This window comes from Diaphorina citri, unplaced genomic scaffold (genome assembly GCF_000475195.1).
Source record: "Diaphorina citri unplaced genomic scaffold, Diaci psyllid genome assembly version 1.1 scaffold1431, whole genome shotgun sequence".
Classification (NCBI taxonomy): domain Eukaryota; kingdom Metazoa; phylum Arthropoda; class Insecta; order Hemiptera; family Psyllidae; genus Diaphorina; species Diaphorina citri.
The window spans coordinates 16,670-41,767 of NW_007378857.1; the positions used below are offsets into that span (position 1 = coordinate 16,670).

General features: G+C 35.0%; 1 protein-coding gene across 1 annotated transcript in view; it reads left to right on the forward strand.

Annotated features, from left to right (window-relative positions):
* Window positions 1-11,446, forward strand: part of LOC113470190 (Krueppel-like factor 6) — a 15,473-nt gene extending 4,027 nt beyond the window's left edge. Inside the window, exons 2-3 of the mRNA XM_026828433.1 lie at window positions 4,633-5,569; window positions 11,358-11,446. Coding sequence (XP_026684234.1) covers window positions 4,633-5,569; window positions 11,358-11,446 — 1,026 coding nt within the window. The remainder of the gene's footprint in view (window positions 1-4,632; window positions 5,570-11,357) is intronic.
* The last annotated feature ends 13,652 nt before the right edge of the window (window positions 11,447-25,098 follow it).

Genomic DNA, 25,098 nt, shown 5'->3' on the forward strand with positions numbered 1-25,098 from the left:
TTTTTTTTATCCATGTGTGAGATTGAGATATTAACAGGAGCAATTTCATTCGAAGGACCTTGAGTCTGCAGATCTTAAGATTCCTGTGGGGTTGTTTGTCCACGACACGAAATTACAGAGGTATCTAAAGTTTAGCTATCAGTGGAAAATCTATAGATTCCATAGGAGGGAAATAGAAAATTGATTAACCTTTACGATTAGAATATTGTAATCTGTAACATAAGTTGATCTAATAGGGTAACTTTGCAGAAAAGATCTGCAAAAGATAAAAGGTACCTGAATGGGACACGCTCCAGTAATGGTATAGGAAGGGGTTCCATATCCCTTTTTGATAGGCTCATGTCAACAAGAGGAAAAAAGAAACAAATCTCTGCAAATAACAAAAAAAAATGATACTAGGTACTATTATTTTATTCAGTATGGACCATTGCATAGTACTGTACCTCTAACCTAAAGTTCGTAAATATGTACCTAGGTACATAAAACTTTTTTTGTCCGGTGCATAGTGCATGTATTGGAGTGTGTAAATAGGTACTCTACTTGACAAGAGGTTGTATGCACTGGTTTTCTATAAACATTATAAAACATTGTGAACTAGGTAGGTCACAAAATTTTGCAACTTTGGCCTGGGGCTATCAAGTATCATTTCGTAGGCTCTTGTAAATGGTTTATATTGATAATGTAACTTGAACCAGTTCCTAGCAGACAGATTTACAGGGTTCTTTGTTCTTCCTGGTTATTGTTTATCACTATCAACTCTCAAGTCATTATGAAATTCTTCTGCCTTCCCTCATTCATACGTCTTCAAGATCTTTTTTTCGAACTTTTGTTGGAATCTGTAAATGTTTTTACGAGATACTTTGTATGCTCTCAAAGACAAACTGTAAAAATGAAACGCCAAGAATGAGGTGTTAGATGCTCTTTGATTTGACTAAAACTTTTATATCTACCTATACCAATCCTCTTTAAATAAAAATAAAACAAATAGGTCCATAGAGTCTTTGCTCAAAGCGGCCAGTCCAAGAGAAACTATTGGATCACTTGCTCACCGATTTTCAGACAACCCTATATTTCCAAAGAATCTCATTTTTCTTCAAAGGCAATATGGTTATGAATAATACACATGATAATTAGTTTTGAACACAATGTATAATCAGTAAATCATTCTTTGGCCTGGATAACAGGTTTGATCTGGCAATACGAGTTTTCATCTACTTAGACCTTTTCTGGGCTCTCTACATCTTTTCCTCAATATGCTCTCGTTCAGATCTGAGTGGGAGCTAAAACTTAGAATAGAAGAGTAATGATTTAATCATCCTAAGTATACATACCTACATATTAGTTGATTAGTTTACAGTATTTAATTTGTTCCGTGTATGATTGGCCATTCTGATCCGGAAGTGAGTAAGAAAGGACTAAATAATTAGTATATCAATTATTAATTTTACCAGGCGCTAGTGCACTACTCACTGACAGTCTTGAGTGCAACCCGAAATCAAAGGGCCGAAAAATCTTCGACCCTGCCGGGATTGAACCCCGGATATACGCCGTTGCAAGTCTACTCCGCCACGGAGGTTGCTGCTCCCAGTATAAAATATAACTTATGTTCTGTATAGGAATAATGACTTTATTTGAAAGACCTAAATGTACAGCTACAAGTAGATCTTTGGCTATTAAGTACAGGTGAATAACCAATGCTCTAGTATTGACTCGTATTATGTTAATTTTTGGCGAACGACATATTTTTTTTTTTTTTTTGCGCCTAGGTAATAATAAAATTATAGTTTATTTACATGTTTTTAGGAAGAACTACTTTCAAAACCTCATTTTGGGGAATTATGTGTTGCCCACAAGGTGTATTTTGTTTTTGGGTAGAATGAAAAGAGAGCAAAGAAGAGAAGTGATGGATGGAGTTTCTGTTCAGGATGTCACAGACTTCTGATTTCAAGTCCATCCTGTATACAGTACAAAACTAGTAGGAATTCCTATTACAGTAGCCGTTTCAGGGAATCCTTCAAATTTTCCTATTTTCGCTACAAAATCTACTTATTTATAGGCTAAATGACTTGTTACCATAGTATTATCAGGATAATTAAGAGCGCGAGTACTAAATGATAATATCAAGTGATCAACATCGTAAGATTTTATAGGTAAGGCAAGCAATAATTAAGCATCATAATAAAAAATGTAAAACTTGCAACAATCCCTGAGGCATTTTTTTTTTCTTTTTTACATCAACGCTTAGGTACACATTTTCTGCATTAGGTATGTTTGAATTTCATTTCCCCTATGTAACACTGTGTCTTTTTTACATCAACGCTTAGGTACACATTTTCTGCATTAGGTATGTTTGAATTTCATTTCCCCTATGTAACACTGTGATCTCTAGCTGGACTGCGACTGTCTCGAATCAAGATCAAGTTTGATTTAATTGAAAGTAATATGTTACATTTTTCTGTCATACGTAAGATCCTTTAACTCCCCTACTCATGAGAAGAATCTCAGAACTCGGAAATAATCACACATTACCTTCTGTACTCAGGAATGTTCATACATATACTTTATACTTGCCCCCCAAAAAAATGTATATAAAGCTGCTGAGGCCTGAAATTTGCCTTTGCTTGCTAGGCACCAAAGGCAGCACGTTGAATCAAGATGGAAATTTGCCGTCAGTGTCCGAAAGCAGAGGGGTAGAGTCTCCCCTAGTTCTAAGGCCTTCAAAAAAAATGTATATAAAGCTGCTGAGGCCTGAATTTTGCCTTTGCTTGCTAGGTACCAAAGGCAGCACGTTGAATCAAGATGGAAATTTGCCGTCAGTGTCCGAAAGCAGAGGGGTAGAGTCTCCCCTAGTTCTAAGGCCTTTTAGGGAACCATCGACCACGACAAAATTACCTTCATGAAACGGTAATTTCAACATTGGTGTTTCTCCAATTTTGCAGATTGCAAATCTGGAAGCTTCCCTTATCTTCAGATATCCTTTTCCACAAAGGTCTTCTGGACTTGATTAGGAATTTAGGATCTTTTCTACCTATGTAGATTTATTATAACCACGAAATACTGACAGAATTAGACCAGGAGAATCTTTCTCTCATAAAATGGACGAGGAGAAGCGAAAGACTTAATGATATTCCACCCTCTCTAGTCGTACTTGGGATTTACATGGCGACCTTGTACCAGGAATTCATTTTTTTTTTCTTCTTTTTTCTCTCTTCCAATCTTTGTTCTCTCAAGTTGAACTTACATACGTAAGAAAAATGTTTCACTTTCCATTTTATTGCACTTGCCATCTACCTATAGTTATGATCGATAAGATCTAGCCAGTTTGATTGGTGCATAAGAAACTTTAGAAAACGTCATTTGATGTTGGGAACATTCAGGAATCATCATTTGAAAATAAAGACAAGTGAATTGTTCCTGTAATGTTCACCTCAAATTTACAAAGACCTTGAAACTTCTCAGAATACACTGAAAAAGTTGAGTTGACAATTTAAATCTGTTGTACCCATGTACCTGCTACCCGGAATAAGTCCTAAAATTCGACATTCAAGTAGATAGGTATCTGTATTCGGTTCTTTTTTTATTATTTTTTGAATTTATAATAAAATAAAGTTGTGTTTGTTGTTTTTTTTTCTAATTAGCAATTAATTTTTTCAAACGTAATTTTATTTTGGAATAAAGAGATGGAATAATCTCAGCTTAGGATCTTAGTTTTCTTTTTATTATTTTTTGAATTTATAATAAAGTTGTGTTTGTTGGTTTTTTTTTTCTAATTAGCAATTAATTTTTTCAAACGTAATTTTATTTTGGAATAAAGAGATGGAATAATCTCAGCTTAGGATCTGAGTGATGTTAGCTACGATTCCATTGAGTAGCTGAAATTTAAATTAAATAGATTTAGAAATTCATGTAGAGAGAAAAACAGATTTATATTATTAATCAAAGAAATATCTAGGCATCAATTGAGATTTAGCATTATCTGCAATTCTGCAGAAATAGGTATGTGAGAACTATTTTATATGAATAGGTTAGCAGTTCAGCTCAAAACACAAACATGACAACCATGTGACAACCAGTAACAGTGGTTCTTTTTATTCTTGGCGTTACAAAACCAATAATAATAGTAAAAGTAGAGCAAGCAGTGAACTTCAATTTAACTTCTCTTTAGTATAGCAAAGACAAGCAACACAATTTTGTTACCATTATGTCACATCTATTAAACCTGTTTCCACTGTCTTGCGTTTCCAAGCCATGTTCAACTGAGGAGGGAGGAATTGCATTCTCAGTAGTTCTTCATTCCTAACACGAATCTGTACCGATTTGTTGCCACTTTCCATCCCTTTGTAGAGTCTTCAAAAAGGGAATTCAGTAATTAAATCAGTAGGAGATGTCTAACCATATTCCAAAACACATTTAAGGTACGCATTTTAGACACAGCACACAAGGCAATTTATGGTAAAATGAACTAAATTATTTGCAATTCATGATTTATAGATACCTATAAGTCAACAGTAAATGTTTTAATTATGTAAGTAGGTGACTCTGTCCATTGATATACAATATTACATATCTTGGATAGTGATTTGATTTTATAGATTTTAACTGTGTTTGTTTGTGTGATTTGCATGCTTACAGATGTGGCAGGAATTTGAAAGTTTCCTCCTGGGTCCTCCAGCGCCTTGTCAAGTATCACCAGTCAGTATATGTAATCCTACCCTAGGACCCACAGTCATGCTTTCTTCCTCCTCACAAATAGTCAAAGAAGAATATGGATTCCCAACAGCCAAATATGTAGAAGAACCTCAGCTGAACCAAAATGAAGAGTTTGTCGATCTGGATATGTTGATCAACTACGCTGCTGAGCAACACTCGTTCAGCAATATGAAGAAGTTAGAAGATGACAACTTCTACGTATGTAGTAATGTTATGTTTGATAGTCAAAACCAATTGTACCCTAGTGAAAATAACAACAATCTGAATGTAGATGAGTCCTGTGTTCAAATCTCTCCTCTCGCATATAATGCCCTCATGACGTTTGTACCAAATAATGAAAATATAATCAACGATATGTCCCCACCAGCAAGTCCCACGAATCGAATAAATGGTAGTTTTACTAAAATGATTATTGCTGATGAAGTTGTGTGTAAAGAAGCGACTGAAAACTACCAGAACAAAGTGATAACTCCGCCCATGTCTCCAATGTTGACAGATCCACTGCTACTAAACAGAACTGAAGTTCCACCAGTCAATAATAATAATAACAACAACAATACAAGAGTCAATATAAATACTCCGAGTAAGACGAAAACACGTGAAAGACGATCAGGATCACGAAAGAAACTTACAAGTCACGCTTGTTTCCACCCCGGATGTGGAAAAACTTACACAAAATCATCCCATTTGAAAGCACACCTTAGGACTCACACGGGTGAAAAGCCATACCAATGTAAGTGGAAAGGCTGTGGCTGGAAGTTTGCTCGATCTGATGAGCTTACACGGCACTTTAGAAAGCACACTGGCGACAGACCTTTCCAGTGTAAACCCAACTTGGTAAACCCCAGCATTAAGGAAGGTAAGGATCTCGCTGCAACTGCGAAATGCCCATCAGCCGATACCAGTCAGCCTTTTAAAACCTGGGCAACTGTGGTATCTACCTACAATTTTACTAGATCAACTTGTCATTTAATTCTACAAGCAGGTAGGTGCTTTGTGGCACAGAAACTGATGTAGGTATAAAAAAATATTAAATTTAGGTTATATGGACTTAATAGTTGTAGTTGTATAAAACTTTTCGTTTTCTATAGAAATAGGTGTTAGTCTCAAAATAGTGCCAAGTAGCCACAGCAGAACAAAATAACCAAGGTTCTGATTTCAAGTCCATCCTGTATACAGTACAAAACTAGTAGGAATTCCTATTACAGTAGCCGTTTCAGGGAATCCTTCAAATTTTCGCTTAATGGGTATAGTTGTATAAAACTTTTCGTTTTCTATAGAAATAGGTGTTAGTCTCAAAATAGTGCCAAGTAGCCACAGCAGAACAAAATAACCAAGACATGTGTAGGTAAGAGTAATTATAGCTTTTAACACTTCTTGTATGTTCAGATGTAAAACCGCGGGCGATTAGTACATTTTCCTGTGAATTAAATATGGCTTTTAATAACCGATTTGCGAACCTACTGCTATTTTTCGCCTCTGTTTGGAGGAGGCAATCTTCAATTTACACAAATAGGAAGTAAATACACTTCCTTGTAAAATAATGCCATAGTTTGCTCCATCAAGATGTCTGGATATTGGAAATCGGATTTCACGAAAAAGAGGATCAAAACGTCTGGCTATCGGATAAATGAGTTTTACAGTGATAAGAAGATTGCTGGATAAAAAACTGATTCTGGCCCAAGAATAAGTTTCATTGGCCCATGCCTGTTCACGATTACAATGATTTGTCTAAACCTCTCAGAGTAGTTAAGGACTGTATAATTTTGACACCCACGCCTCTTTCTCCAAGTGTCAGGTTGTTCCGATCACTGAGTGCTGTGATCCTAGGTATCTATAAATCATGAATTGCAAATAATTTAGTTCATTCATTTTACCATAAATTGCCTTGTGTGCTGTGTCTAAAATGCGTACCTTAAATGTGTTTTGGAATATAGTTAGACATCTCCTACTGATTTAATTACTGAATTCCCTTTTTGAAGACTCTACAAAGGGATGGAAAGTGGCAACAAATCGGTACAGATATTGGCCCATGCCTGTTCACGATTACAATGATTATTTTGTCTAAATCTCTCAGAGTAGTTAAGGACTGTATAATTTTGACACCCACGCCTCTTTCTCCAAGTGTCAGGTTGTTCCGATCACTGAGTGCTGTGATTTGTCGGAAATGGAGCTGGAGATTTCTCGTTTGGATAACCTTCCACTTTATAGTGTCCTAAACTGCATAGTAAATAAAATATTATGTACAGTGTACAGGCATTATTGCATTATTACCTATAGCCTTTAGGTATTTTTCATTCCAAGCAAGTTTTTCTGGCCTCTTATTTTAAACGCAATTTAGGAGGCCTAAGAAAGAAGGTCAGTTTTCTGTGCCGTTCCCGAAAAAAGGCTAATTTTCCAAAGATCTTTCAATTGATTTCTGGTTCTCTGTTTATGGATATTGAGTTTCCCAGTAAATCCCTCGGGATAGAATATACTGTTCTGAATCAGTGTGGTGACGACAAGGGCGCGGGTTCGAATTCCACTCGAGGCATGATATTTTATTGCCATTTGTTTGAGAAACTCTACTTAATAATAAGTTCTAAAAGTTAGGACTGTACAAATCACCAAGAGATGGAATCATGGTTATCCGTATTCAGTAAAGAATAAGGGTGGTTTATTGATTTTGATTTATTGGATATTATCCTTCAATGTGAGGTTAGGAAAAACTCATACCTACTGCTACTACCTATCAGGCCAGCGCCATAGTAAACAATAACGAACTGTACAAACACAACAACGAAAAAAGAATTCGCTCTTTTTTGCTCGTTTATTTTTAACTCTAACCTACGTAGATAAGGTATAATAGACTGTGAATAAAAAGTTATGAGTTCTGAGCTATAATTATGCTTCCTTAGATCTGGAGCTTTGCTCTAGTAAAAGGGAGATAAAAACTTGAGTTATCAAGTTGAACTTAGCGTCATAAGGACAATTGGCTGGTTTAAATTCCAGCCAAACGGCAAGGTGGTTTTAACCCCGATTAGTGACTTTAACATCGTTTAAGCCAAATAATATATTTTATGTTTGAAATCTATGGAATTTCTTAGGCTACTGGTTTTCGTGTAATGATTTACATCTGCAATATCATTTAGGAACATAAAAAAAAGAAAAAAATCCCAGAGTTTCAGTAAAGTGCTTTCAGACCTAACCTTTATCATACCTATTCATGAATGGAAAAAACTTGTTCATGAAATTCCCACTCCGGCCGAAAATACCTCCAAGTCTAGAGTTATTGCTTGACCACTTGGCCACAGAAGCATCCAAAAACTCCTCCACAGTGAAGCCTTTAGTCTTTAGGGAGGTGAGTTCAGTGACATTTTTTAGACATTTAGAGGTATTTAGACAAGATACCTATGAATACCTACGTAATTATTCCACATAAATTATGAGAATGTTTGAAATAGGTACTCTAGATTGTTGGAATTATCTTGAGTAAGCATGAGTATTTTTTAGACATTTAGAGGTATTTAGACAAGATACCTACACGAATACCTACGTAATTATTCCACATAAATTATGAGAATGTTTGAAATAGGTACTCTAGATTGTTGGAATTATCTTGAGTAAGCATGAGAGTAGTAACGTAGGTATTATGGCCTAGTACAGATTTGTCTTATGTACTGCAAAGCTAAACCGATAGGGTTGTAACTCATCTAACCTCACGGCATCGGCAGTGTGCCAAGTCAAGTTTCATAAATTTTACGCGAGTTAGTAAGCTTTTTTTTATACCTCCGTGTTTTCTCCTTTGAATGTCTAGTAATTTGTGGAATTTGATAGAGCCTTTCAGGCTTGATCTTATAACAATTCCGGCAGACCGAATCCAGGGAATGATCTTTCCAAAGCCAGCCTAGTTAGCTTAGTTGGTAGTGCGTCTGCCTTGTAAGCGCTAGGCCGCGGGTTCGATTCCCGCCCGGGGCGGATTTTGATCGAAGACAAGTTGAATCTTCCTACAGGTTATAGCCTTTGAGACTAGAAGTATTTTGTTGTTCAAAAATACACAGTAAAAATGAATTCTGTCCCCAAAATGCAAACCAAATGCATCTAGAAAACTTTTATAAGAAACACCAAAGAAAACTTTGGTGGAAATGATTCCAGGTAAACAGCAGGTAATCTGCAGACTCATGTTATTCAAAAGTGAATTATATAACAAAAAGTGAATTATATCTGATTTGGAATACACCTTATTTGTGCACCAGTTTTGGGACGTGATCTTGGCCTGTCTTTCGCGTTTTTTGTGCCGTTTGTCTGGTTCGATATTGAAAGAAAGAAAAATTTTCAAATTAATCTCATGTTATTCAAAAGTGAATTATATAACAAAATCCTGAATGTTGGAACTCGAACCTATTTCAAATTCTTGATCTGATTTGGAATACACCTTATTTGTGCACAAGTTTTGGGACGTGATCTTGGCCTGTCTTTCGCGTTTTTTGTGCCGTTTGTCTGGTTCGATATTGAAAGAAAGAAAAATTTTCAAATTCCTATCACTCTAGCCAAGGTCACTTGCTTTTTAAAATAAAGTTTCAATTAATATTATAGTAATCATATAAGTATCTTGCGTTCTATAGTGATCAACTTCCTACCATGTCTCTTTCTTTACTATCCCATCCACGAATGCAGTATAACTTCTAGGTAATGTTTTCTCAAGGGGATTTCCATTGGAAATTTGAGCTCAGAGTAAGATTTGCCCTTTTACCATACGTTTGAATATGAAAGCACTGGTTGATAAATAATTTTCATTTTCAGAAAGTTATCTTTCAGAATTTTCTTTGATTTTCCTGTATTGTATTGTAGGTACTCGGATGTTTAGGAAAATTGTGGATACTTCTTACAACCTACTTTTACAGGTGTTATAAAATATCGAGATTATTTATTTGGTACATGCATCTCATTTTACCTTTTTTCGAGACTTGGAAATCACGAGAAGAGACAGATCTCTGCCTCGTATAAATAAAAGTTGAAGTTGGTGTAGTCGATTGAAGCGACCAGAAACCTGAACACTTATTTAAATTTAATACATTTCTTGTTCGATACTTCAATAGTTTTAAACGACCTTGACAGTAAAAAAAAAACTGTATCATAATAATTCCCTATTTTTCTGTTGAATTTGAAAACTTTACGAGTGCGAGAGACTGGATTTTTCTTGCAAGAAATTTCGAACAAGGATTAAAATTTCAGAAAGTCAAATGACTGTCTTTGCGTTACCCGTAGTTCTTGATATTTTCCAAACCTTTTACCATTCACTTTGCTACTGTTTTATTTAATTTTTTCATGGAAGGTATTTGGTCTTTGTAGAGCCAAGAATACGTTAGTCGTTGTATGCTCTCAAAGACAAACTGTAAAAATGAAACGCCAAGAATGAGGTGTTAGATGCTCTTTGATTTGACTAAAACTTTTATATCTACCTATACCAATCCTCTTTAAATAAAAATAAAACAAATAGGTCCATAGAGTCTTTGCTCAAAGCGGCCAGTCCAAGAGAAACTCTATACCAATCCTCTTTAAATAAAAATAAAACAAATAGGTCCATAGAGTCTTTGCTCAAAGCGGCCAGTCCAAGAGAAACTATTGGATCACTTGCTCACCGATTTTCAGACAACCCTATATTTCCAAAGAATCTCATTTTTCTTCAAAGGCAATATGGTTATGAATAATACACATGATAATTAGTTTTGAACACAATGTATAATCAGTAAATCATTCTTTGGCCTGGATAACAGGTTTGATCTGGCAATACGAGTTTTCATCTACTTAGACCTTTTCTGGGCTCTCTACATCTTTTCCTCAATATGCTCTCGTTCAGATCTGAGTGGGAGCTAAAACTTAGAATAGAAGAGTAATGATTTAATCATCCTAAGTATACATACCTACATATTAGTTGATTAGTTTACAGTATTTAATTTGTTCCGTGTATGATTGGCCATTCTGATCCGGAAGTGAGTAAGAAAGGACTAAATAATTAGTATATCAATTATTAATTTTACCAGGCGCTAGTGCACTACTCACTGACAGTCTTGAGTGCAACCCGAAATCAAAGGGCCGAAAAATCTTCGACCCTGCCGGGATTGAACCCCGGATATACGCCGTTGCAAGTCTACTCCGCCACGGAGGTTGCTGCTCCCAGTATAAAATATAACTTATGTTCTGTATAGGAATAATGACTTTATTTGAAAGACCAAAATGTACAGCTACAAGTAGATCTTTGGCTATTAAGTACAGGTTAACGAAATAACCCGAGTGGCTGAAATAAATCATGAATAACCAATGCTCTATTGACTCGTATGTTAATTTTTGGCGAACGACATATTTTTTTTGCGCCTAGGTAATATTAAAATTCTAGTTTATTTACATGTTTATAGGAAGAACTACTTTCAAAACCTTATATTGGGGAATTATGTGTTGCCCAAAAGGTGTATTTTGTTTTTGGGTAGAATGAAAAGAGAGCAAAGAAGAGAAGTGATGGATGGAGTTTCTGTTCAGGATGTCACAGACTTCGTGTTTAAAGATCCAGCCTTCTTTGTTATCCAATTGTTGGTCAACAACATTGACTTTGGATCCAGAGGTTTCGGGTTTATAAATTTAAACATAAAGTAATTCTCACACAATTCTAGGTAAATTCTTTGAAAACTTCTACGTTAGTCGCCAGTGGAATTCCAATGTCACGGAAACAAAAGAAATTGGCCTGATTGACACAGTCTAACGCCATTGGAATTCTAGAAGGATTTCATTTTTCTTCAGATTTCTTTTTCAGGAAATGGAGTGTTGAAAAAACCCATTAGGACATTGAGGTGTTGAAAGTATCCTTAGGAAATGGGCTTTTGAAAGTGCCTTTGGAAAACAAGATGTTTAAAGATCCAGCCTTCTTTGTTGACTTTGGATCCAGAGGTTTCGGGTTTATAAATTTAAACATAAAGTAATTCTCACACAATTCTAGGTAAATTCTTTGAAAACTTCTTTTTCTCATAGAAGTTATCACAGCAACCTTGATATAACAATCGAGCTTTTTATCAATGTGAGTAGCGATCAGTGGCGGCATTACAAAGAGGAAGGTATTGATAGTTATTAACTTAAGGACATGAGACAAGAATGCGTAAATTAGATACCTCTTTGCATTTCCCAGAGTGCCACTTGTAACATAAGGCATAGGTAGTACAAAGAAATTACAGGTATTAACACTATGTTCAGGTAGGCATAGAACATGATATTTTCTTACTTTTCCTCACTACTCACCATTTTCAAAATCAAAAGAAAGGGCTTAAAGACTGCTATCGAACCAGTGCTATTCAAAAATTGTAGTCATAAAAACAAAAATTAGAAATAAATGTGGGCAGGTGGGCCAATAAATGGTACATTTTTTAAGTGGGCGAATAAATGGTACACTTACCCTATAAAAGTTTTAGTCAAATCAAAGAGCATCTAACACCTCATTCTTGGCGTTTCATTTTTACAGTTTGTCTTTGAGAGTATCTCGTAAAAACATTTACAGATTCCAACAAAAGTTCGAAAAAAAGATCTTGAAGACGTATGAATGAGGGAAGGCAGAAGAATTTCATAATGACTTGAGAGTTGATAGTGATAAACAATAACCAGGAAGAACAAAGAACCCTGTAAATCTGTCTGCTAGGAACTGGTTCAAGTTACATTATCAATATAAACCATTTACAAGAGCCTACGAAATGATACTTGATAGCCCCAGGCCAAAGTTGCAAAATTTTGTGACCTACCTAGTTCACAATGTTTTATAATGTTTATAGAAAACCAGTGCATACAACCTCTTGTCAAGTAGAGTACCTATTTACACACTCCAATACATGCACTATGCACCGGACAAAAAAAGTTTTATGTACCTAGGTACATATTTACGAACTTTAGGTTAGAGGTACAGTACTATGCAATGGTCCATACTGAATAAAATAATAGTACCTAGTATCATTTTTTTTTGTTATTTGCAGAGATTTGTTTCTTTTTTCCTCTTGTTGACATGAGCCTATCAAAAAGGGATATGGAACCCCTTCCTATACCATTACTGGAGCGTGTCCCATTCAGGTACCTTTTATCTTTTGCAGATCTTTTCTGCAAAGTTACCCTATTAGATCAACTTATGTTACAGATTACAATATTCTAATCGTAAAGGTTAATCAATTTTCTATTTCCCTCCTATGGAATCTATAGATTTTCCACTGATAGCTAAACTTTAGATACCTCTGTAATTTCGTGTCGTGGACAAACAACCCCACAGGAATCTTAAGATCTGCAGACTCAAGGTCCTTCGAATGAAATTGCTCCTGTTAATATCTCAATCTCACACATGGATAAAAAAAACATGTGTAGGTAAGAGTAATTATAGCTTTTAACACTTCTTGTATGTTCAGATATAAAACCGCGGGCGATTAGTACATTTTCCTGTGAATTAAATATGGCTTTTAATAACCGATTTGCGAACCTACTGCTATTTTTCGCCTCCCATTTCTCCTAATGGGAATCAAGAAAATCTGTCTTTCGAATGATCAACGTATAAAAGTTTTAAAGTTCAAAATAAGTTCTTAATTTTCTTGGTTTTACTCTTAAAATTGCTGATTTCTATCTTTCTAGTTAGGAACTGCGTGAATAACTGAACAGGACTGAAAAGCTTTTGCATAAATTTTAATAACTTTCTAATTCTTTATCAAATTTGAGCCATTCTGCATAACTACCAACTCATGTTTGTACTTTTAACAGACCAAATAATTATCATTTTATTTTATACCTACCATACTTTGTAATTATTCATAAATCCTTGTAAACTTATGAGTACTTAATTATGCCAAGTACTCTACCATTATAATTTTACGTATCCTTACTTTGTAGTGCAATTTTCATTTTCTTTTTCAAATTTCAATAAAATTAAAAACATGTGTTCTTATATTACCAAGTTGATCTTTAGTATTTTATTCATAGGGTTGATAATAATAGGTTATGCTTGGGAATAATTATGTACCTTGGAATTCTGTCACATCCACTAGGTACTGTAGCACTAATGGTGGATGTGCTAAAATCACAACCGAAGTATCGACGCGACGTCGCGTTGATTCGTAAAATTAGGAATATTAATCTCAGTCTCAAATGGGCAGATTGCTGTCTCCTATGAGGTCCACAAGTTTAGAAAGCAACTGTTGTTTCATCACTGAGGGGGGAAAAACTGGCTGTCAAATGCCCATTCTCTATTTTAGCTTTAGCAGTCGCTTACAAACTTTTAGTTTCGATCGGAACTGAGAGTAAAAAAGCTTGGGAATAATTATGTACCTTGGAATTCTGTCACATCCACTACTGTAGCACTAATGGTGGATGTGCTAAAATCACAACCGAAGTATCGACGCGAGTCGCGTCGATTCGTAAAATTAGGAATATTAATCTCAGTCTTAAATGGGCAGATTGCTGTCTCCTATGAGGTCCACAAGTTTAGAAAGCAACTGTTGTTTCATCACTGAGGGGGGAAAAAAACTGGCTGTCAAATGCCCATTCTCTATTTTAGCTTTAGCAGTCGCTTACAAACTTTTAGTTTCGATCGGAACTGAGAGTAAAAAAGCATCATTTCCTGACGAAACATTTTCTGACAATGATTGAGAGGTGACGAGTTCACTTTTCCAGGGGGTTTAATATTGAAACAATGCATGAGGTATAAAATTTACGCAGACATGTCGAAAGGATCCTCTCAAAAAAAGAGTATATTAGGGGGGGAAAAAAAGAGTATGGGATCGTAATTGTCAGGATCACAATCTGAGTTTAAACTTGGTTTAAGTTTAACTCTTGGTTTAAGAATTATATAATAATAACTCTTGGAAACGATCTAATTGGCTAAATAGTTTGAGATCAACCAGTGAGATTGCTTAATCAAGAGTTAAATTTAAACCAAGTAAACTCCGATTGTGGTCTTGGGAATAACCAATGAATCTTACAGAAAATAACTGGGATTTTTCTGGTTAATTGTACTACTTATCATAAAAATTATATAGGCAATTATGTTGTTATGATTTGTAGTTTGATGTAGTTGTTCAAAAAATCACATAGTTGAGTGACCTCAAGGGTAGGTATACCTGAAATGAACGCTTTTCTGATCCTCATTAGAAAACCTGTGTTTGCACCAAATTCCACCAACAATATCCATTCCAACCACCAGAATCAGTAAGTTCCGACTTTTCGTTCCTAATATCCAAAACTTTCTTTTTTCCAAGTACCAAAACCCAGCGGCCTTTACCCATACCGAACAATTGGTGAGCTCCAAATACAAGCAACTTCCTTTCCATAGAAAACGTTCCACACTCCAGTCTTACAGAAAATAACTGGGATTTTTCTGGTTAATTGTACTACTTATCATAAAAATTATACAGGCAATTATGTTGGTATGATTTGTAGTTTGATGTAGTTGTTGAAAAAATCAAATAGTTGAGTGACCTCAAGGGTAGGTATACCTGAAATGAATACCTGAAATGAACGCTTTTCTGATCCTCATTAGAAAACCTGTGTCTGCACCAAATTCCACCAACAATATCCATTCCAACCACCAGAATCAGTAAGTTCCGACTTTTCATTCCTAATATCCAAAACTTTATTTTTTCCAAGTACCAAACCCAGCGGCCTTTACCCATACCGAACAATTGGTGAGCTCCAAATACAAGCAACTTCCTTTCCATAGAAAACGTTCCACACTCCAGGTAGACGAGAAAAAGAAGGAAAAAAAAAAAGAAAAAAAAAACCTGGAGAATATTATTTAGAGGTGTGGAGTTGTGGAGGGGAGAGTATAGGTTAGGGAGGGGGAAAGGATAAGGGGAGGGGAGACTCTCGTTTTTCACCTCCGGTAAATGTTGTTATCGAATAGGTCAACGGAAGTCAGCAGGAGGTCGATTCATTTTGTTAATGGACTCTTAGTCATTTTTAATTAGTAAAAGAATCATCATTATCGTGATGGCTCTTCCTTCCTATACACAACTTTTGAAGGGAAGCTTATATTTTTTAAATACATAGTTACCTATTTTATATACATACCCACATAGGTACCCTTCTAAAAAAAAAATCACCTGGTGATGAAAGTGAGTAAATATTGGGAAATTTTCCATGATTTAAACTGAACGTGGTAGTTAAATGGGGTATTTAGATTTTATTCTGATAATGTAGGGTTACGTGTAATAGCCCCAATAAAAAATGGACGCGGCACATTAGGGATTAGGGATTCATCAAGAATCATAGATAGCATGGTCAGCTTTATTCGCTATTTCGCTTCGATTTGTAAACTTAACTACCTGGTAGGTAATATAGTAGAAGGTGTAGATACTCCAAATTACAAGAATCAGGAGCCAGCCTAGTTAGCTTAGTTGGTAGTGCGTCTGCCTTGTAAGCGCTAGGCCGCGGGTTCGATTCCCGCCCGGGGCGGATTTTCACCATAATGTGTTTGTATAGCATTACGCCATACCGAAATTAAAATTAGCTATAATTTAAATTAATCTCAGTATTTAAATGAAACATCACCATAATGTGTTTGTATAGCATTACGCCATACCGAAATTAAAATTAGCTATAATTTAAATTAATCTCAGTATTTAAATGAAACAGGTAGGCATCATGGAGTCTGTAGCAAATCATAACATTCCAAATAGGAACTCTTTGAACACTTTTGAGGACAATGAACCATGTGGAAAATCTCTTAAACCCAGCATTACGAGTATGTAGGATAATGTTGAATTGTAGGAACTCTTTGAACACTTTTGAGGACAATGAACCATGTGGAAAATCTCTTAAACCCAGCATTACGAGTATGTAGGATAATGTTGAACCTATGATCGCATTGAAAAGAAAATCTAATAGAGGGTTTTTTGATATTTACTCATCAGCTGATTCATTATTATCAAAAGTTAAGTAACCGTGGAGCCATCACTTTGGCGTAGAGGCTTATTTTTAAAAACCAAAACAACAATAGGAAATGTGAAATCAGACATAAAGAAAATACGGGGTTAGTGCAGGAATTGGCACTAGAGCCAGAGTTCTTTTTACTTCCCACACCTATAAATTATTTCATTAGAATAATAGAACATTAAACTGCAAAGTTCACGTGATCGCATTGAAAAGAAAATCTAATAAAGGGTTTTTTGATATTTACTCATCAGCTGATTCATTATTATCAAAAGTTGAGTAACCGTGGAGCCCTCACTTTGGCTTAGAGGCCTATTTTTTAAAAACCAAAACAACAATAGGAAATGTGAAATCAGACATAAAATACGGAGTTAGTGCAGAAATTGGCACTAGAGCCAGAGTTCTTTTTACTTCCCACACCTATAAATTATTTCATTAGAATAATAGAACATTAAACTGCAAAGTTCACCCCTATTTACTCACATATTCACGTGTGAGGGGGAAGATGAGGAAGATTTTTTTCCGAGGCCTCGACAATTCCCGGCTTAATGAACCGCGGAAAATCAACACTAAGGTGAAGGGTGAAGCAATCGTACGGAACCCACGCCAATACGATGTGTCATAATACTTGTAATTTAATATCATTTGATTATAGTGAAACTCGTTTTGTAATGTAAATAGGTACGGAACCCACGCCAATACGATGTGTCATAATACTTGTAATTTAATATCATTTGATTATAGTGAAACTCGTTTTGTAATGTAAATAGTTTTTGAATTAGAATGCCAACTAGAAAGAAGAAAAGTAGAAGAGGAAAAAAAGGAACTCCACAACTTGCAAATTGCAAATTGTACCAGTTATAATGTCTACGTAGGTATGTTTTCTTAGTCTGGTGACTAGGATATCAGAGGTTTATCCCCCAGATACCAAAGAGCTATGAATCCTTAGGGATAAGCGTTCAAGTACCTAATTGTAATCCTAAAATTGACGAGTTAATTTAACACATCAAAGTACATACATAATCTTTTAATATTTAAAAATTAATTTTCCATTCATGCTTTTGTGACGAAATGTAGGTCAAAATTATGATTCTTTTTGGTCCCCTAACTTGACAAGTCTTTCACAATACCTATAATATGAATCATGTTGATTTTGAAATCTGGGCAATCACAATATAAAAGAGACCAGTGTGGCATAGATATCCTCCTGTACAACGATATTAAAATCACAGAGTCGATGTAGTAAAATGTCATAGTAGATGCACCCTGGTTATGGCCTCTGTACAGAAAGGTGTGTCAAAGCATCCGCTGGTAAATTGGAGTATTAATGATTCGTGAAGTTACTAGTTTCCGGTGTGAGGGATTTTACATCGTAAAAAAAAGGTTGTTCTTGGGTTTTACATCCCTTTTAATATTTTCCGCCAAGTGGCTTATTTTTTGTTAGGACAACTTTGGGTTTCTCTCAGTATATTAAGCCATACTTGTACTTACCAAAAATGTACAGCCACGTGAAGCATGGGCTTGTAATGAAATACTTACAAGTCAGATGTATGTACTTACTAGTCATTAACTAATTAGTAGATTAATGTATAGATAAAGGAAATAATAAACTAATAGCATTGAAAGTCATGCTATACATGCACAAAGTACAACACACATTTATGAAAAACCTACGGACAATGGTAGGAAAAAATTACTCAGGTGATTTTGAATTTTAAGATTGAACATAAATATTCAATAGAATTAATACACAGAATAATCTTTCATATATTCACATAATTATTCCCATAAAATAGCTCAATAATTGAGGAGCTCCATGCTATACATGCACAAAGTACAACACACATTTATGAAAAACCTACGGACAATGGCAGAAAAAAATTACTCAGGTGATTTTGAATTTAAGATTGAATATAAATATTCAATAGAATTAATACACAGAATAATCTTTCATATATTCACATAATTATTCCCATAAAATAGCTCAATAATTGAGGAGCTGGTTTTCTAAGATGGTAAAGTAACTTTAACCGCTGTTAGCCTTAGCAGGAAAAAGTGCGTGCCCTTACAGGTGATGAAGTTGATTTAAAATAAAAGGCTTAATTAATTGAGTTTTCACATATTGGTAAATCAACACCTGGGCAATTGGAATCCTCCGAGCTTTGATTCTGCTGACAACGCGTTGTACGATAAGGTTGGCATTTGTCACTTAATCCTGGATTGATCTGACAGTTAAGTATATTTCTATCCCCGATTAATGACAATCATGAAAAAAAACTTGATTTAAAATAAAAGACATAATTAATAGAGTTTTCACATATTGGTAAATCAACACCTGGGCAATTTGAATCCTCCGGGCTTTGATTCTGCTGACAACGCGTTGTACAATAAGGTTGGCATTTGTCACTTAATCCTGGATTGATCTGACAGTTAAGTATATTTCTATCCCCGATTAATGACAATCATGAAAAAAACCCAACTTGGTAAACCCCAGCATTAAGGAAGGTAAGGATCTCGCTGCAACTGCGAAATGCCCATCAGCCGATACCAGTCAGGAAATTTCTATACATTATTAATTTATTCTTTTAGTTGGTAATACCTGAATGACGATGTGAATTTATCAACTTGCTTAGGCACAGCTGAACTTTTTAATTTGACATTATTGGCAATCATACATTTTCTAGGTGTAAACAAATGTTCATTGCCATTTAATATTGAATTTTAAGCCATAGGTACATCAAGCAGATGAGGTGGATTATTATTCAGCAACATTATAGTGTCCTAAACTGCATAGTAAATAAAATATTATGTAAAGTGTACAGGCACTATTGCATTATTACCTATAGCCTTTAGGTATTTTTCATTCCAAGCAAGTTTTTCTGGCCTTTAATTTTAAACGCAATTTAGGAGGTCTAAGAAAGAAGGTCAGTTTTCTGTGCCGTTCCCGATAAAATGGCTAATTTTCCAAAGATCTTTCAATTGATTTTTGGTTCTCTGTTTATGGATATTGAGTTTCCCAGTAAATCCCTCGGGATAGAATATACTGTTCTGAATCAGTGTGGTGACCACAAGGTTCGAATTCCACTCGAGGCATGATATTTTATTGCCATTTGTTTGAGAAACTCTACTTAATAATAAACTTCTAAAAGTTAGGACTGTACAAATCACCAACAGATGGAATCATGGATATCCGTATTCAGTAAAGAATAAGGGTGGTTTATTGATCTTGATTTATTGGATATTATCCTTCAATGTGAGGTTAGGAAAAACTCATACCTACTGCTACTACCTATCAGGCCAGCGCCATAGTAAACAATAACGAACTGTACAAACACAACAACGAAAAAAAAAAATTCGCTCTTTTTCGCTCGTTTATTTTTAACTCTAACCTACGTAGAATAAGGTATAATAGACTGTGAATAAAAAGTTATGAGTTCTGAGCTATACCTAATTATGCTTCCTTAGATCTGGAGCTTTGCTCTAGTAAAAGGGAGATAAAAACTTGAGTTATCAAGTTGAACTTAGCGTCATAAGGATTTCAGAACCAAAAAGGATCTAAATGGTATTCCCTTTGATCAAGAATGGAACCATGGTTGCTTTCCTTTAACTGTTCAACAGGCTACAACATTAGGTATCTTTAGGTCTTTAGGGCTAAGATTCCCGTGGGCTAAAGAAATTTCAGGACCCCATGGTATATTCGGTCATGAAGGTGTTAAGATGCTGGTGGATGTGACAAAACAACAGTTGTATTTTGCTGGGTTATTAGTAGGTATATAATATTTTGAAAGTTAAGTCTAAAAAACAATCCCAATTCTTAAGATTTCATAAATATTTACCTAGAAGGATTGAACAACTTGAAAGTAATACATACCTCAATACAATCTCTCAATAGCGGCAAATTTAGATCAAGTTTAAAAAGCTGATTTGTTTTCAAAATGCATGGAACTTTGGTCTTCCTCCTTCACTGAACGTTTCCAATAATCCAAGAACGAGTTGCTTTCACACTACTTTCAAATAATCTTTTTTCCTTTTTAATATCGAAGAAAAAATTATCTATGATTCCTTATTTACTCTCTCTATGTAAAGTACAAAATTAAGACCGGAAACTGGAAAAGATCTATTGATAACAATCTTTTTAAAAACTAATTGAAATGAGAAAACTATTTTTGAGATCAATAATGCATCACAATTTGTTGTCAAGAACTGACCTACCTCTAATGAATTATTTTAAAAATGTGATAAGATCAAAAGGTATGTATAATGTATATCACACATCAATATGCATATCATAACAACATGATGAATTTATTAAATCAATAATTACTTCGGTTATAATTGCAATAAATTAGTACGGATCATAAAAAGAAAAGAAAAAGAAAAACACTGATTTAAAAGAAAATGAAATAGAAGATATTGATTTTCATTGGCAATAAATGTAAACAGATCAAATAATAAAAAAATTCACGTAACAGTTTTTGGTACTTTATTTTATTATTTTTTTTTTTTTTGAAAATCGTTTATTGATGTTTTAAACAATAATTAGTTTTTAACATACTTTATTTTTAAATCGACACAAGTTCCACTGGCAAACTTTTAAGAATGTAAATATTTGTTTAAAAAATCCGGTACAAAATTACCAACTTTTTTTTTGTAAAAATATATTTATTTACACGGTTGAATAAGTCCCTAACATAATAATTAAGATTAGGTAGAACTCATATCTTGTGATATCCTCGTTGGAATGAATTATAGCATAATAGAGCGATATAGCATGGTAACGTAGGTATGGTCTGATTGCTCCTGACTCACCTAGTATCTTTTATCTTTTTGTTCTTTCTTTTTTCTCCTTCTCTAAAATTATTATCTTGGTTAATTTACTTTTAACCCGTTGTCCCTTTTTAGCCCGTCCTTCCTTTATTATTACAATAGTAATAAAAAGGTATAAGGGACGGACTATTGTATTCGCTTCGGTGTCGTCTGTCTGTCACTCTGTCCCCATAGAAGGACTTATCCAAACCTAGTCGACCTATAGAAAATGGTGGTGCAAATTTTGTCCAGAGAACCATAAACCCAAAAAAAAACATAAAACTTGTTTTTGGGGGATTTTTTCAAACTCGAGCTTTCCACTTAGACTACTTAGAGTTGGTTTAATATCTCCTTTTAGTCCTTATTGTTCAGAACCAAAAGGATCTAAATGGTATTCCCTTTGATCAAGAATGGAACCATGGTTGCTTTCCTTAACTGTTCAACAGGCTTCAACATTATCTTTAGGTCTTTAGGGCTAAGATTCCCGTGGGCTAAAGAAATTTCAGGACCCCATGGTATATTCGGTCATGAAGGTGTTAAGATGTATCTCCAACCGGCTTAGCTGAGAATTATTGTAGATTTCGAACTGTGCGTACATTACTTAGGGATAAAGCTTGGCGGGTGTAAACTTGTAAAGTGTCTTTTTCTTAGACTCCGTTTTGATTAAAAAAAAAAAAATCTCACTCTCAAGTCAGACCAGCTGAAGTCAATGTTGGCCTATCAGATATTTGGAATTGATGCTTCACTGCTAATTGAGAATCAATATTTTGTTGGGAGCCAGTAATTCAGGAAAATCTAAGACAGATTTGCTATTCGCACATCAGGGCCTACTCAGTTTTTTCAGAACCAAAAAGGATCTAAATGGTATTCCCTTTGATCAAGAATGGAACCATGGTTGCTTTCCTTAACTGTTCAACAGGCTTCAACATTATCTTTAGGTCTTTAGGGCTAAGATTCCCGTGGGCTAAAGAAATTTCAGGACCCCATGGTATATTCGGTCATGAAGGTGTTAAGATGCGTTCAAACTACAAACAGAGCTTGTGAAATCCAAAGTTCACCCCCATACATTTTTCCAACCAATGAAAAATTTCCCTCTATCCGATAGCGTAAAGCTAAACTCCACCTTTTTTTCATTTATTTATTTCCTTCGTCTGTCTTTCCCCTTTGCGTCCATAGCACTTTTCCAAAATTAAATTCTAAGGTAAGTAACACTTAAAAAAAAATCTCACTCTCCACTCTCAAGTCAGACCAGCTGAAGTCAATGTTGGCCTATCAGATATTTGGAATTGATGCTTCACTGCTAATTGAGAATCAATATTTTGTTGGGAGCCAGTAATTCAGGAAAATCTAAGACAGATTTGCTATTCGCACATCAGGGCCTACTCAGTTTTTTCAGAACCAAAAAGGATCTAAATGGTATTCCCTTTGATCAAGAATGGAACCATGGTTGCTTTCCTTTAACTGTTCAACAGGCTACAACATTAGGTATCTTTAGGTCTTTAGGGCTAAGATTCCCGTGGGCTAAAGAAATTTCAGGACCCCATGGTATATTCGGTCATGAAGGTGTTAAGATGCGTTCAAACTACAAACAGAGCTTGTGAAATCCAAAGTTCACCCCCATACATTTTTCCAACCAATGAAAAATTTCCCTCTATCCGATAGCGTAAAGCTAAACTCCACCTTTTTTTTCATTTATTTATTTCCTTCGTCTGTCTTTCCCCTTTGCGTCCATAGCACTTTTCCAAAATTAAATTCTAAGGTAAGTAACACAGCCTACCAAGGTTGCTTGGATACCTACTGTGTAGGAAATTCAAGCAAGGGGTCATGCTACGAGCTTTTTACAAAGGGAAAGTTTTTCTTGTTCAAAAACAGCCTGAAAACAGACCATCACGTTTTAAACTTCCCTTTTCATGAGCACAGAGAAATTTAAATGTAAAAATGTTGACATTTTGAACTGCAGAGTTGAAAAACTCTTTAAAATTGTCCGGGAAAGATACCTACTGTGTAGGAAATTCAAGCAAGGGGTCATGCTACGAGCTTTTTACAAAAGGAAAGTTTTTCTTATTCAAAAACAGCCTGAAAACAGACCATCACGTTTTAAACTTTCCTTTTCATGAGCACAGAGAAATTTAAATGTAAAAATGTTGACATTTTGAACTGCAGAGTTGAAAAACTCTTTAAAATTGTCCGGGAATCAATCTAGGATTCTAGGACCTCGTGAATAGGTATAATATTTAGAGGTACCTACTGCCTATAATGTACTTGACACCCAGTCGTCCACGAGGCTGAATACATAAAATATGGAAAATCTTTATTCAATAGATCACAATTTTTAAATTCGATCTTTTAAAACATAAAATAGTGATAACAATAATATATAATGTGATAACACTTTGTGAGGTTGGATTCATAAAAGTTCTGAATCGGTGCTAGGTACCTGCACTACCTGCAGAGTAGATGGCAAACTAAAAGCAAAGAATATAATTTTATTACCTACAACCTATGTAGCTTATCTATCCTGCACGAATAGGTGATCTTTTAAAACATAAAATAGTGATAACAATAATATATAATGTGATAACACTTTGTGAGGTTGGATTCATAAAAGTCTTGAATCGGTGCTAGGTAGTTACCTGCAGAGTAGATGGCAAACTAAAAGCAAAGAATATAATTTTATTACCTACAACCTATGTAGCTTATCTATCCTGCACGAATAGGACTGAAAAGTCTCTTCACCCAAGCAGTCTAAACAAGGTCTCGTCTAAATAATTCTAAATGGAAAACTGAATACCAACCTCCTTTATAAACTTAATGAAAAGCTTTCAGGGTCTTAAAAATAGAAAGCCGATTGCCGATTTTTCCCTAATCATAACTTAGATCTGGGTTTTGTTTCCGGTATAGGTAAAACTTGTAATGACATAAAAAATCAATCTAACAAAAGTTACAAAATAACAACATCCCCTAAAATAGCTATATCCCTAACGAAGGGTATTCAGCTAGTTCTTGATTCGCCATTGGTCTGAACTCTGAATAATGATGGTAAATCAATCTACAAACTTTAATAGCAAATTTTGAATAATGCTACGCACATTGCATACTCACTAATAGTTTTCAGGCGTGCATACAATTTGTTCAAAGCCAGAGCATAACGTGTGGACACGTTATGGCCAGAGCCCCAGTGTGTAATTTTGCATCGTGTGAACGGGGCTTGGAAGTCACCCATCAAAGAAATCGGATTCTTAGATCTGGGTTTTGTTTCCGGTATAGGTAAAACTTGTAATGACATAAAAAATCAATCTAACAAAAGTTACAAAATAACAACATCCCCTAAAATAGCTATATCCCTAACGAAGGGTATTCAGCTAGTTCTTGATTCGCCATTGGTCTGAACTCTGAATAATGATGGTAAATCAATCTACAAACTTTAGTAGCAAATTTTGAATAATGCTACGCACATTGCATACTCACTAACAGTTTTCAGGCGTGCACACAAAATTTATTCAAAGCCAGAGCATAACGTGTGGTGTGGACACGTTATGGCCAGAGCCCCAGTGTGTAATTTTGCATCGTGTGAACGGGGCTTGGAAGTCACCCATCAAAGAAATCGGATTTTGGAGGGATGGTCGAAAAAATAAACAAACAATTTTAATAATAATAATCATC